The sequence below is a fragment of the Erpetoichthys calabaricus genome, chromosome 9, assembly GCF_900747795.2.
Source record: "Erpetoichthys calabaricus chromosome 9, fErpCal1.3, whole genome shotgun sequence".
Classification (NCBI taxonomy): domain Eukaryota; kingdom Metazoa; phylum Chordata; class Cladistia; order Polypteriformes; family Polypteridae; genus Erpetoichthys; species Erpetoichthys calabaricus.
In genome coordinates this window covers 171,680,538-171,696,703 of record NC_041402.2, presented here as the reverse complement: position 1 = coordinate 171,696,703, position 16,166 = coordinate 171,680,538, and the positions used below count along the sequence as shown (strand labels likewise).

The 16,166-nt window shown below is 38.1% G+C and overlaps 1 protein-coding gene across 6 annotated transcripts in view; it reads left to right on the top strand.

Annotated features, from left to right (window-relative positions):
* The window catches only part of pknox2 (pbx/knotted 1 homeobox 2), a 275,865-nt gene extending 266,397 nt beyond the window's left edge, over positions 1–9,468 (top strand). For all 6 annotated transcript variants that reach the window (XM_028810406.2, XM_028810404.2, XM_028810405.2 and 3 more), the window contains one exon: positions 6,601–9,468. In XM_028810406.2, the coding sequence (XP_028666239.1) occupies positions 6,601–6,845 (245 nt within the window). In that variant the 3' untranslated portion in view covers positions 6,846–9,468. The remainder of the gene's footprint in view (positions 1–6,600) is intronic.
* The last annotated feature ends 6,698 nt before the right edge of the window (positions 9,469–16,166 follow it).

Genomic DNA, 16,166 nt, shown 5'->3' with positions numbered 1-16,166 from the left:
TCTGAACACTGTCTGGAAGTTGATAGTGTAGAGACCGCAACGTCTCCTAAATCCTTCTCATACAGTGTACGTTTGATTTTCAAACCTCCCATTGTGTATTCAGACCTAACATTTTTACATGTGTTATTTTACATTTACTGGCATTAAAATGTATCTGTCATAAATCTGCCCAAGCCTGTATGCTGTCCAAGTCCCTCTGTAATGATTAAACATATTTCAGATTATCTACCAGTCCACCTATCTGCCAACTTAACCAGCTTGTTATTTATATTCCTATCCATATCATTATATTATATTAATATATATATATATATATATTAAAATAGCAGCAGCCCTAGCACTGACCCCATGAAATGCCACTCTTAACATCAACCAATTGTAACAAGGTTCCTCGCACCATAACCCTCTTCTTCCTGTGTCTGAGCCAATTTTGCATCTATTTACAAACATCACCCTGAAGCCCCACTTCTTTTAGTTTGATGCCCAACCTCTCATGTGGCACCTTATCAAATGTTTTCTGAAAGTCAAGATAAATAATATCATATTCTCCACTTTGATCATATCCTTTCGTTGTTTCCTCATAGAATTCCAGTATGTAAAACATGAACTCCCTCTTCTGAACCCATGCGGTGACTATTCACTAAAACTCCTGTTCTTGCCATGTGTTGCTCAATCCTTAATAATTCCCTTCATTAGTTTTCATATAATGCACGTTAACCTTACTGGCCTATAGCTGCTTGGATCTGCCCAGTCACCCTTTTTATGAAACAGGATAATATTTGCCATTTTCCAGTTCTTTGGAATTTCTGCAATGTGCAGTAACTTCCTAAAAGTATGTGTCAAGGGTTTATGCATGTACTTGCTAACCTCCTTAAAAACTCGAGGGTAAATATTATCTGGTCCTGGAGATTTGTTTCATTTCAGCCTATATAATTTAAGCAGTACTTCTCCATCTACAATTTCTAAATCACTCAGTACCTCTTTAGTACTCCCTTTTACTGGCAGGGGGTTATCTGCTTCCTCATATGTAAAGACCTCAGAAAAGTGCTAGTTTATAGCATCCACTATTTCACTGTCTGTACTTTTTAATTTCCCTTTACTATTCTTGATGTTCTTCACCTCCACCTTGACTGTTCTTCTACTACTCAAATACTGAAAGAATTTCTTTGGGTCATCTTTCGCCTTATCTGTTATATTCCTCTCTAGCTGTCTTTTAGCCTCCTTAATATCCTTCTTAATGGTTGCCCTCATGTTCTCATAATCCCTACAGTTCACATTTGAATTAATTTGTCTTATGTCTTATAACCCTTATACAGTACATGTTTTTTTTCCTTTGCAGCTTCTTTTTAAACTCTTTCTTAACCACTGCAGACTTTAAAAAAATTTCCTACTAATTTCAAATCTAGGTATGTTCCTGTCCAACATTACATGTAAAACATTTTTAAACCTGTTCCTTGCTCCTCAACTGTCTCCACACATCAAAACTTATCCCATTCTATCCTCCTTAGACATTGCCGCATCTGTTCAAAATTTGTCCTACCAAAGTCGATCTTAACAGTTTTAGCCTTTGCATCCACACTGTTCCAAAGCACAACTGTATTATATTATGGTCACTTGACCCTAGTGGTTCAATCACCTCTACACCCTCAATTCTATCTTGATTATTATGAAATACTAAATCCAGGCAGTTTTTCCCTAGCGTTGGTGCTTTTGCATACTGTGTTAAAAAACAGTCAGCAATTACTTCTAAAAACTCCTGCTGTTGAGCTCTGGTATTTGCGAGGTTATCCCAGGTTAATGTTCAGGTAATTCATGTCCCCCTTGACTGTAATATCCCCCTGTAAACTTACCTTTATTATATTACTAAAAAGATGTGTATTAAAATCGTCGGCCCGTTTGCTTTGGGCGGTTTATAACACACTCCTAAAATAAGACCTCTTTCCCTAATGCATTCCAGACAAAGACACATGTCATCATGAAGATGGGGCTCATCGTCCAACTGAATAGGACTTGCATTTAAATCGTTTGACATAAACAGCATCCCCGCCTTCTTTTCTGTTCTGTTGTTCCTAAAAATGTATATCCCTCTATTTTATACTCATCCCCATCTTTGTTATTTAGCAGGTTTCCATTTTTGCTATAATATCAGAATTATGCTCTGTTACATACTTACTCCAATTCACTTGTTTTTAGTTTTGATACTCCTAACATTGAGGCAAGCTATTTTTAATGTGTTACTTGTATGCATTTTTATTTTAACACTAATGTTTGTTCCTCCATTTTAGATTCTAAATCTGGCCTGTCCTAAACTCCCTGCCCTCCCCATACCTTGTTTAAACAATCCTCGACTAACCTACTCATCCACCACCCCAACGCATTGGTGCCTCTCCGGCACGTTAGGCCTTAGAATCTCCTCAATCTTACCTGGACTGGCACGTGCCACAGGCAGAACTTCAGATAAGAGTAACTTGTCAGTTCTGCTCCTGAGTCTGGGACCTAACTCTTTAAATTTGGATCGCAGACTTGACAAAATACCCTTATTTATGTCATTTGTTCCAACATGGACAATTACAACTGGATCAACCCCTGCTCTGGCCAAAAGTGTATCCACCTTTCCAGGGAGGTCTCTCACTTATGCACCCAGAAAACAACACAGAGTACAAGACTCCTTGTCTATGGAGCAAATCTGTACTTCAGTCCCCCTAATGACTGAATCCCCAAATATCACTACCTCTCTCTGTCTGGGAAGTACTTTTGGGGTGGCCTGTTGGGGCTCCTCATGCCTGTCTACTACCTCAGAATCTTCAGAGACACCGTCCAGCTCTGCAAGGACCTGAAAACGGTTTGACACTTCCAATTCTGGGGTTGATGCCCCTAGATAGTGCAAACCCTTTACCGTAAGCCTTGTGACTGTGACCAATCTCTAGCTGTCTGGTCTGAAATCTCCTCCCGCGCCACCTCAGGGGTGCACACTATCTCTTTAAAGGATAACTGGGCCAGCTCCAACAATTTTCTACTATAATGCAGGCCAGCCAGCTTCTCCTCCAGTTCAGAAACCCTGAAGTCGAGGTGCTGGATCAGAAAACATCTTCTGCAGAGGTAGCTGTGATAGAAGACTGAATCCTCCAAGCCATACTCAAAAAAGTCCAACAGAACTTGCATTGCGTGGGCCCCATTATTAAAATTTGACTTTGGGTTACTAAAACTGCTGAACTTTTTTTTGTATTAAATTTACATGATTTAACTTAAACAATAAAAATGTAAGCCCAAAAAAATCTGATAAAAGGACTGCTAGTTATTTTACACGTTCTGACCCCTTAAGTTCCTGTAATATTCTCCCCCTAGACTGCCTGCTGTTTGTTCTTCTTTTACGTTAACTTTACTTTTTTCTGTTTGCTCTCCTCTTATTCTTTACTTAAAAGCTCTCCACTCACATCGTTTGTATCTCTTCATATAATGATCCCTTATGCTGTCATTTTCTTAACTGCTCTACTCTCCTGATGGCTAAGAACTATTGAAACTAGAAAACTTCTTACTGTCTTGTCTGCTCCTATAGCCGCTTGTGCGTAATCGGTGTCTAAATGCTAGCCGCCTGCTTTTTAACTTTTTTGAAGTCAGCCACTGCCTTTTTCTCCACTAAGGAATTGCTGTTTCCGATACTTATAACTATTCATTGTTACAATGCCGGTTATTTACTTACAGAGATACCAGTGTCAGCTACTGCTGCTTACTGTTGCCGATGCTAGTTTGAATACAAATAATGAGAACAACTACACATAACAAGTAACTTTTTCAAATGCACCCCTAAACATCCAGCTGCTTTTGCTCCTGTGTGGGCGAAAAAAACCCAAAAAACTCTTCTAAAGAGAAAAAAGCTTTAAAAATTCCTGCACGACTCCTTAGCAGCAACCAAAACACACAGTTTTTAGGAGCAAAATATATTTTTTAATTAACTCTCATATCACAGAAAACTACATCTCTCCACTGCTTCTTTTTCGTTTGCATGGATGATGTCAGCACGTAAACAATATCCACACCATTTGGATACCTTTCCCAGGTAGGGACCCAGTACTACACTCCTAATGACCAGGAGGTGTTGAATCTCTCTTGCCAGATCTCAATTTTGCCTCTCTGTCTCTTCTCTCCCTTTAGGCATAGAATCAAACATCCCCTGTGATGTGCAGAGCTACTTATCTATGTCCTCATGGCAGTATTTATAATCCAAACAAACCTCTTCTTTTACATACGGTCATATACATGACTTCCTCCTTTGCCAGTATGAAAGATACCACTGAGAACCAGAGATAACTGAGCAAGAATTGAGTTTCATTTTTATATATTGTGTAGGTAATATTTTGAGTACAAATTATTGTCAGATATTTCAGGATTCAAAATCCTGCAGTGACTGCTTCCAGAGAGTAGTATTTTGTATGGTTATCAATACCTGTACAGTGGGGCAATAAAGTATTTAGTCAGCCACCAATTGTGCAAGTTCTCCCACTTAAAAAGATGAGAGAGGCCTGTAATTTTCATCATAGGTATACCTCAACTATGAGAGACAAAATGAGAAAAAAAAAAATCCAGAAAATCACATTGTCTGATTTTTGAAGAATTTATTTACAAATTATGGTGGAAAAAAAGTATTTGGTCAATAACAAAAGTTCATCTCAATACTTTGTTATATACCCTTTGTTGGCAATGACAGAGGTCAAACGTTTTCTGTAAGTCTTTACAAGGTTTTCACACACTGTTGCTGGTATTTTGGCCCATTCCTCCATGCAGATCTCCTCTAGAGCAGTGATGTTTTGGGGCTGTCACTGGGCAACACTGACTTTCAACTCCCTCCAAAGATTTTCTATGGGGTTGAGATCTGGAGACTGGCTAGGCCACTCCAGGACCTTGAAATGCTTCTTACGAAGCCACTCCTTCGTTACCTGGGCGGTGTGTTTGGGATCATTGTCATGCTGAAAGACCCAGCCATGTTTCACCTTCAGTGCCCTTGCTGATGGAAAGAGGTTTTCACTCAAAATCTGACGATACATGGCCCCATTCATTCTTTACTTTACACAGATCAGTCGTCCTGGTCCCTTTGCAGAAAAACAGCCCCAAAGCATGATGTTTCCACCCCCATGCTTTACAGTAGGTATGGTGTTCTTTGGATGCAACTCAGCATTCTTTCTCCTCCAAACACAACGAGTAGAGTTTTTTCATCTGACCATATGACATTCTCCCAATCCTCTTCTGGATCATCCAAATGCACTCTAGCAAACTTCAGACGGGCCTGCACATGTACTGGCTTAAGCAGGAGGACACGTCTGGCACTGCAGGATTTGAGTCCCTGGCGGCGTAATGTGTTACTGATGGTAGCCTTTGTTACTTTGGTCCCAGCTCTCTGCAGGTCATTCACTAGGTCCCCCCGTGTGGTTCTTGGATTTTTGCTCACCGTTCTTGTGATCATTTTGACCCCACGGGGTGAGATCTTGCGTGGAGCCCCAGATCGAGGGAGATTATCAGTGGTCTTGTATGTCTTCCATTTTCTAATAATTGCTCCCACAGTTGATTTCTTCACACCAAGCTGCTTACCTATTGCAGATTCAGTCTTCCCAGCCTGGTGCAGGTCTACAGTTTTGTTTCTGGTGTCCTTTGACAGCTCTATGGTCTTGGCCATAGTGGAGTTTGGAGTGTGACTGTTTGAGGTTGTGGACAGGTGTCTTTTATATTGATAACAAGTTCAAACAGGTGCCATTAATACAGGCAACGAGTGGAGGACAGAGGAGCCTCTTACAGAATAAGTTACAGGTCTGTAAGAGCCAGAAATCTTGCTTGTTTGTAGTTGGTAAATACTTATTTTCCACCATAATTTGCAAATAAATTCTTTAAAAATCAGACAATGTGATTTTCTGGATTTTTTTTTTCTCATTTTGTCTCTCATAGTTGAGGTATACCTATGATGAAAATTACAGGCCTCTCTCATCTTTTTAAGGGGGAGAACTTGCACAATTGGTGGCTGACTAAATACTTTACTTTACTGTATATATCTGTAAGGCCAAAGGCCTACTGTCCACCACACTACATGGTAAGTTATCCCATATGTCTGTGGTTCTTTCTGTGAAGAAAAACTTATTAACATGTACGTAAAATCTTGAATTATTTTGAATTATCTGTCCTGAAATTTGCATCCTAATGCTATTGTTGCAGAAGGGATGTTTAATTTGAATAAAAAGCAGAGTGCAATGACTAGACAGCATAGCTAAAGTATTGAGAAAACTGGCATCCTTATTTTGCCCACAATTTTATGTTATGATGAAGCAAAGTGACTTGACCAATGTTCCCCATTTCTGTTTCATAACGGATTGTGTAGACCACAAGAGGGCATGGCAGGGCAAACAGTGGAGCTGAAAATGAGCTACAGCCTGTGAGTTTAGTTAAATTACATTACTGGGACAGATGAGTTTTGTTTTTTTTGTCTTACAGGTAAATCAGGATAATCATATTTTATTAATCCATAGTAATGGAGAGGGAGAGAAGTGTTAGCTTTCAGGAAGAAAAGGACTTTGCTTACGTTTTTCATTTGATTTTTGTCTGATTTTACTCATCTAGGTACTTTGACGATGGACAACTTGCAGCCTCTCTCATCTGATTCTGCAACGCTAGCAATGCAGCAAGCCATGTTGGGTGGTGGTGGGGAAGATTCACTCGATGGCACAGAGGAAGAGGATGAGGACGAAGAGGAAGAGGAGATGGAGGAAGAGGATGAGGAGGAGGAGGAAGAAGAACATCGACAGCAGTTGCATGCTAGCGCAGTGGGCGACCTGAGCTTGGAGCACAATGAGTCTTTGGAGTAAAGCAGGACTTGGGTTCCAGTGGGGGAGAGGAATGGGGTGTGGTGTCCCAAGCATGGGTTTAATCTGAACCACAAGGACATGAGGGACATGAAGATACTCCTCGTCATACTTTACAAAATCACCATGATCTGAAAAGATTTTGCATATGAAAAAAAAAAAATACCTTGACTTTGAGGAAGATTCAATTATTGTAATGCAAAATGGCAGTGACAGCAGCCATGTTTTATTTAATATAAAAATTAAAAGATTGGACCATTGACTTGCTCTGTCTGTCAACAAACAAATCCAGAGAATGGCCCACTGCCCTTATCTTGAATTTAATCAAACATTTAAAAAAACACCCTGTCTCACAGATCTGAACTATACTGAGAGTATAGGGTCAAAATGAAAGTGCTTTTTTTGTCTTGAATGAAACTCAGATTTAATGAAAAAGAGCAAAAAAGTCACAACAGAGTTGTAAGGGCACATGAAAGATGACTGGAACAGCCAATAAGAGCAACAAGTAACTCAAAACATGCAAAACAAGGTTTCTGCCCTTCATCTCAATCAGACTGGTAATGTAAGTGAAAATAATTGTCGCGAACTGGATGGATGCAGGGCTTGGGGACTTTAAAAGACACTGAAGATACAGATTCATTTGAAGGCTCCATAGACTGTGAAAGACATTTTTCTGTTTTATTTTATATGTTTCAACTGTAGGAACAAACAAACAAAAATGCAAATGAAGCACCTCTTCTCCAGCGTGTGTGCGTGTGTTGGCGTGAAGAAGTTCTTTTTTTCTGTTTGCACAGATTCACTGAATGTTCTTTGTAAAGTCAGCTGACTGGTTTCTGGTTTTAGTTTTTATTTCTGCATGATATTATTTTGTCCACCAAAGGAATCACACACCCTATGACTGAGCCCTGGACCAATTGGTATCAAAAAAAGCAGAAAACCTCTCTGGCCTAATCCTAGTGGTCAATATTCCCAAATCAGGGCCTTAAAAATTTAACAAGGGAACCAATGCCAGCCTCCTGGACATAGTCCTAATTACCACATTACTCGGCCAATTCTGGAAAAGTGAACCATAGTATTACTAGCTGTCTAGCTACCAGTAGCCCAGCATTATCCTTTTAACCATAACTAGACCAATGAGCCAATTAGACTCCTCATTCACCCAAATCAAATACCTGAATTAGATTGTCATCCAGTCACATTGCTGGCTAACCGTTAATGTGCTCTCATGTTCATCTTTTCATCTTTCCATTCCCAACATTTCTAATAATTATCAGTTCCTCTTTCTTTTAGGCTGGCATCTGTGGAGGAATATTTCAGATAAAAATAAATAAATGCTTTTTAAAATGTGACAGTAAATACAGTATTTGGGCATAAATAATTAAATGTGCCATGAAATGTTTTTGTTGCCTATTTACTGTGTTTTAATTGATCAGTTTTTGACAGAATAGACATACGTCATCAGCCATTAAGTGCCCATTTACAGCAGACACTTCAGATGAAGACTCCTGATGAATTCAGAGCTTCTTGAATTGAAGTAACTGCTTTATCCCGCAAGTCTAGGCAACTGTTTCTTTGCATTCGTATCTGCCACAGACAGGCAGAGTCATGACTTTAAGCATCCACTTTACTAATCAAAACACAGGCTTAGGCATTAGAGCCTGCACACTCAAATTTGATGTGTGTTAATGACAGTTTTCATTTCAAGGAGTATTCCTTGTTGCATGAAGTGTCACTGAAATAAATACATGAAACAGTTAAATACATACATAAAGAAAAAAGCAACAAAACATATATCAGGAAATATTTAATTATTTATGCTTATATATCATTGTGTTTTTATGTATTTATTGTCACATTTCAGAATTCTTTTATTTATTTATTTATCTAATTTTGTCCGAAACATTTCTCCATAGACATTGTTACATTTAATGTTGAAAATGATTAAAAACTGAACCGCAGCAACAGGCAAGACCTTTCTCCTTCAGATCCCGTCAGTCTCATTTGTGAGAGCATTGGATTATGGATTACACATTTGCCTCAGAACTGCCACAAACACAAAACGTTGGAAGCGCTTTACGTGTTCAGGTCTGCTTTGGACTGCCGCTCACAGTGGATGACAAGCGGATGTTATGGGCCTTATTTCAAGCGGGCAGGGCCCCCTTGGTTGGACACGTTGCCATTATGTTATAGGCTGCAATGAAATTCAAAAGCACAGAAAATAAATGAGACTTAATTGCTGGGAACTTATTTAAAAAACACAAAATTTCCAATAAAGAGATTCTGAATGTTTAAAATATATAAACAGTAATTTATCTTTTTTGTTATGTTTTTACTCCTTTCTTGTTAACTTTAATATTTGTCTTGGTGTGCCAGGAAGACATTCCATGATACAAATGAGACCTTAAAATGTGCAACAGTTGGCTTACTGATTTAATCTTTAGACAAATGTCTATTTTCTTTTTCTGTTATTTGTGATTTCTTAAAAAAGGTCCTGCAAACCCTGAATAGGAGTAAGTGGGAGGATGTCATTAAAATTGCTTGTTAAAACAAGTTCATTTTTATCATAATGATTAATCATTGAAACTAAAATGTGACAAAGTTTATTTTGGTATTTTTTTGGTTAAAATGAGAAAAGCAGCAATTTCTAAAATGTGTGTGGACTGCAGTAGCCAACTGTTGGAATTGTAGTTCACTGTGAGGCTATATTGTATATACAATATAAAAGGGGGGGGGGGGGGGGGGGGGGGGGGAAAAATAATACCATTCATACTATTGTGTGTCTGAAATATTCTGAAGAGTTTTTCAGAAGTGTTCTCATTCATAAGCGCTGCCCACTTTTAATAAACATTGCAAATAAAAAACACAATCTTAAAAAATAGAACATGACAAAGTTCAACCCAGGAATTCAAACTTTCTAACAAGCACCAATCATGTATGGCAGGCAAAAAAGACAAGATAGTTGGAGAGTTTCAGTTTAATGGTAGACTACAAAGCTGCCTTTTCCAAGACTGGCTGCACAGATAGAACAGGAACAATGACTGCTATTGTTTAGGCAAAGGATTAACAGATTATGCAAATACAATTTAGAAATAAGGCAAGTGGACACTTGGCTGAGAATTGGCCAGTGGTGCAAACAAACAGACAAGGCAGCAGCTGATTGATTAAGAGCCCAGGCATGACAGCATTAAGGCAAAGATAGCAAGACCTGGCCAATTTTTAGATATTAGACCATGCCAATTATACAAGCTAACCACAGCTCTGGGAAACAGATAACCCAAGGGAGTTAAGTAGCATTTTGCTTTTTAAATTAGGAGATGTAGTCATGTTGCAAAATACTGTACATGGGTGTCGTGGGGAGCACAGTCATCCTGAATGAGGAATTATTTCTATAATTTTGTGAGACAGTTTCTGTTTCAATTACAGTAGGAGTGCATTGGTTACCTTTGGAGATGATATTTGCATCTTTCCTACAAACTAGTAAATGTGTGTCATATTTATTTCAAGATTTTCACATGAAAAAATCCAAACTGCACAGATTTGGCTGATTAGGCCAAGCAGCACTGTAGCAAGTTGAAGACGCATGACCTGCAACTGTTTGTCAAAAGTTAAAACTATGCATGAATATTTTGCTGTGATACAAAGAGCTTTTTTTTCTGTCTGGGAAGGGTGCACATTTATCCATGGAGTAGATTAATATAATGATTGCCATGCAAAGAAAATGGTAAGGGAGAAATATAAATGTACTGTATGAGTACTGTTAAAGCTTATCGCCCTAAAATGCCATTGAGACAACAGATGTGGAGCGTCTTTCAAATAAATAATGTATAAATAGGCACTGTTCATAAATCAGGCCATGTCTGTGCTTACAAGTGTGGCCTGCAGGGGCCACACAGCTCCCAAACCGGAAACAAGACAGACACAGGACGTAACTTCAGCACACGTTTTAAAATTTTTTCTTGTGGGAAACACTCATTTGGCACCTGCTCAGCACAGTTCACCAGTACAATAAACAGCACACAACACACTTTTTCTCCTTTTTATTTCCTTCTCTTTCTTTCCTTCCGCTTCCACTCCTCCCGGCAAATTTCGTCTCCCTTCTTCCCGACTCTGGCTTTCGAATGAACTGAGGCAGCTCCTTTTATAAAACACCTGGAAGTGCTCCAGGCATCCCATATTCTCTTTCCAGCAGCACTTTCAGGTGTGGCACCCATACGACCCAAGGGGGCTGTACCAAACTCCAACTCCCATTAAACCCTGTGGGAGTCTGTGGTGCCACAGAAACCCAGGGGGGCTGCCCTCTAGTGGTCCCGGGGACATTATGCCCTGAGCTCGCTCTTTACCCCGGGACAATCTAGAGTCATCCCTGCTGGGTAAGGGCCTCAGCCATCCACCAGGCTATATTGCTAAAAAATTGCTCACGCCCTGTCAGGTTACATAGGCATCATCAGTGAAACCTGTTTTCCAGTTCAACCACAAATTCTCAATTGAATTGCGATCTGGACTTTGACTAGGCCACTCCAACACTTTAGCATTGTTGTTTTTGAGCGGTCCCTGTGCAGCTTTGGCTTTATGCTTGGGGCTGTTGTGTTATTGTAAAAAATTATTTTTCCAAGACACAGGTGTTTTGTAGACTGCATTGGGTTTTCCTCTAGAAATTTCCTTTGTTTTGTTGGATTTGTTTTACCCACTCAAGTCTTACAGGATTTGCTGGAGAGAAGCAGCCCCACAGCATAATGCTGCAACTACCACGGTGGGAGGGTGTGTTTTTGATGCCATGTTTAGCTTATATCAAACATGTCTGATAGTCAAAAAGCAAAACTTTGGTCTAATCAGTCCATCAAACCTCCATGTAGCTGACTTCAGTCTCCCATATGGCTTTTGTCAAACTCCAGCCAAGATAATGTGATCTGTTTTTTTTTTTTTTTTTTTTTTAAACAGTGGTGAAGTACCAAGGCAACAGTTGTTAAAATGTACAGTCTCTCCTAACCTTTCTACTGTAGCTTGTAATTCCTTCATAATTATAGATTTCTTGGTGGCCCACCTCACTAATCATCTTTTTTCATGATTGCACAAATTTACAACTATGCTATACTCTTTAAATTTCTTAATAATTGAATTAACTGTATTACAAGGGAAATTCAATGACTTGGGTATTTTGTTGTCTCCATTCCCTGACTAGTGTTTTTCAATCCCCATTTCACACAGGACAGTTCTTTTTGTCTTTTTTGTGTAAGTTAGGCCATCATACTGACTCACTACAAGCTGGACCTTTCAGGTACAGATGCATTTATACTACAATCAACTGAAACCCTGTGACTACAGACAGGTGATCTCCATTTAACTAATTCTGTGACTTCTAAAACCAGTTGGCTGCACTAGTAATAATTTAGGTTTGTCATTAAAGGGGTAAACACTAAACATTATTATTGTGTATTTTACATTTGTAATTAATTTAGGCCATTTTCAGAAATTGTGTATTGTACTGATCAGTGTCAGAAAAGCCAAATTAAATCCATTGTGAATCAATGTTGTATAACAAAAAATGTGAAAACTTCCAAGAGGGGAAATATTTTTTATAGGTACTGTAATTTACACCTGAGGTGTAGTCTAAATAATCCAAACTGTACACGCTGCACAGCTAAAATAAAGTCTATAACAATATAAATAGTCATGATATACTGATAGATATTTCAAGTCCTGTTTAAAAAAAATGGGAAGTTGTTGCATCTGCAACTAATATGGCACTGTGCATTTAGAAGTACACTGTCACTATGTGGCTTACAATTAAAGATATAGTGCATTATCAGCTGCAGATAATGCAACTGATAGCCTACAAATCTTTTTTATACTTATTGAAAATAGATCAAAGCTCCTGATATTGAAATTAAACCATTGATGAAAGGTCACTGGTCAATTAAAAAAAGATAGCAGTGTACAGCTCTTGACATCCTTGCTTCAAATCTCCTCAAATCTCTCAACCTTTTCTTATTAGTATTAGGGGAAGCTAAAAGCACAGTAGCTTCTTAGAAGACGTTAGTGTTGGAACCTTTATTAATCATTTTTCACCACTATTTTTACTTTGTTTTGTGCTTCAACAAGTGATTCTTGAAAGCTTTTTTGTAGACAGACAGACAGACAGACAGACAGAACTTTATTTAATATTCTACCTATTTATTTTTCTATCAAAATCTTGAAACACATGCAATCTTTAGTGTACAAGACTGATGAGATTCAATTCCCTTAGCCTATCAGCACAGGACAGGACTTTAGTCCAGGAATGTGCTTGATTGCTCTTTTTTCACAGTTTCTATAGGTAGTTTTTTATGGCATGATGATCAGAACTGAACATGAGACTACTAATGTCCTCTTCATTAACACATTATGCAGAAAGCAAGCATCAGATTTTGTAATTTATATTCAACAGTCTTTATTCATTATAACTTAATAACCTGTCATCCCGTGCAGGGTTAGTTCCTGCCTTTTTGCCACTGTTGTTGGGATAGTCCACATGTCCCTGAATTATATAAACAGATTTGAAAATATTGTGTTAGGTTCTATTACTGCTTCTCTAAATTGCACTGGATGATTAAAAAAAAAAAACAACAGTGTAATTTGGCACTCAGCTACTTTTATAAACTCCCATCAACCCATATCCTGTTGTGCTGGAACCCTTCTTTTTAGTTCTAAGCATAAGGGGACAGAAGCTAAACCGAGGACCTCAGAGCTGTCAGATTATAGTACTAAGTACTATGTTACTATACAAAGGAGGTCATGTTTCTTTTCTAAAGTACAAAATATGCAATTCATTTTTAAACCCTGTAATTATTTTTAAGAGTCAGAAATTGTTAAATTATTTTATGAAGTTCAAACATTGCAGTAAATAGTCATTCCAAAACAGCACTCTTCAGTGAGGGAATACAGTAACCATTAGTATTCACTGAATTTGCCCAAGAAGTTAACAAATTTCCAAATCAAGGTGATGGCTGAGTCTGCCAAATGGCACATAGGTAGTCTAAGTTGGATTGCAGTTTTCATAGCTCTACTTCTATGTTCAGCCTATTAATGAATTTTTTTGAATTTTTTTTAAGGTAGAATGAAGGTAAAGGAACATTACTAATTCCATCTGAAACAACCTTCTGCTATCAATTAATATCGATGAGCTCTAAAACTAATGTTAAATATGTCTGTTTTATTACGAATATGTGTTAACATTAGTTCTTGTTTCAAAGTATATATATTTTTTGCATAAGATTGCCAGTTTCTAAAATTTTTGGTAGATCAAACAAGTTAAGCAAAACTAAAGATTGTAAAATAAAGCAGGGGCACCAAGCAGTAGAGTGCTTATCTTTTCCCCAAAAATATGTTGGCTTTGATATGTGCTTCCCGGGGAGTGTTGAGACTCAAGAAGAAACTGTTACTTCAAACCCCATGTGAGCATTAGCAGAACTGGAATTGGCACAGGCGGTGAACCTGGAAGAGGAGAGGGAAGCTGTGTAGGTGAGACAAGAGTGGAGTCTGTCAGCAGGATCACTGCAAGTCAGGCTGGTGGAATTGATACAGACCCATTGACTCAATTTATGGGCCATTCTAACCCTAACTGTAACCCACACACCCATGCATACCACCTGGCACCTGCTCAAACACCACCTGTGGTACACGTAGATCAGGAAATTCATAAAAGTGATATTCTAAAATGAATTGTGTGCTGGCATGCAAAAGTAGAGGTTTTCAAATGTGAGAAGACTGTCTCGGAAGTTTTCTATCTCTTTTTTGTCAAGCATGAAGCAAGCACCCTTCAACCTGCTCACTTCAGACAAATTCATTCTCCTCAAGTGCCTAATTTCTTACTTCTGCTAAAGAAACAAAGTGTTTACCAAAATCCATCCATCCATAAGCAAAATCTCTTAATATGTTTAGGGGTCCAAACCTATCTCTGCAGCATTGGCCACAGGGCAGGAGCCAACCCTGTATGGGACACCACTCTATTGCAGAGCCTGCTCACAGAGAATGACACTCATTCATAGAAAGCCAGTACATTGAAAGCTGCCACATTGTTGTGAATGAGTGGCATAATTGATGAATTGATTTGAGAGGGTGTGCAGGCATTTGCTTGCATTACACAGCTACAGAAAAGAACACAGGTAAACACAGAAGTGCAAATGAGAATTGAAGTATGCACAGTAAGACAAAAAATATAGTTTATATGCACATCATTTTGACAATTCAATATATTCGGCACACAAACCAATAGCATACAGAATTAAATTAAATTAAATAGTTTATATGTAAGCAAATAGTATGCACCGAGAAACAAACCACATTGTTCCTAAGCAAGCCCATACAACACAGATAATAATTCTGTACAGTTCAAACAGCATCTAATAATATGCATACTTAAACAAAAATGGGAAGATTCATGCAAAGACCAATCACATATATACAGTAGGTCATTTACTGTAAAACATATTAACATAAATGAACATAAATAACACGATAGCTCACCAATTCTTAAACAAACCAATAGGATAAGCAAGTTGATCACTATAGCTCCTATACAAATTGGCAGATATAGCTTTAACAAATCAAAAGTGATAAGAAGCTGAATATACATTAACCAGTGATACACATGTGACACCCAATAGCATAAGCATGTAAGCATGGATATCCATAAACCTGAAAGAAAAACACACAAATTATGATGTGGCTAAATCACTTGTACCTGAATGTTCTGCATTCCTACTCATCTTTTGAAAACCCATTCAAGTTACAATAACTACAGTAACAGCTGACAAAAATAAAAAAATCAGCATGGTAGGCTCTATATTAAGGCAAGGCTGAAAAAAGGGAAATACGCACAAGACATTATAGGTTTATTTTGTTCCATGTTATACTATGTCTTTTTCTTATACAACAACCTCTGATATACTGCATGCTGCTAATGGTACTACAATATTTTGTAAAAAAAAATAAGCATAAGCTCATATGGAGGCAAATTGACAATAGGAGTTTGCACTACAGTAAAATGGGCATCAGCATACTTGGTACAGAACACTCAATTAGACAATTAAAGATAAAATGTGTGATCTACATGTGAAATAACTTCATTATTTATATCACATTCTTCTCTTCAGGAAACACAAGTGAAGAGATGCATCATTAGTTTACATTTGGCTGTGAGGAGTGAAGGCAATTCATGAAAATGGAGAGGTATTAAAACTGAGTAGTACTGCAACTCTGAATAAGCATTTTGGCTGTTAGTATTTAGAGTGTCTCTGTATTTATTAACTTAGGATTCCTTCCATAGTCTGAAAACTGGCTAGCAGC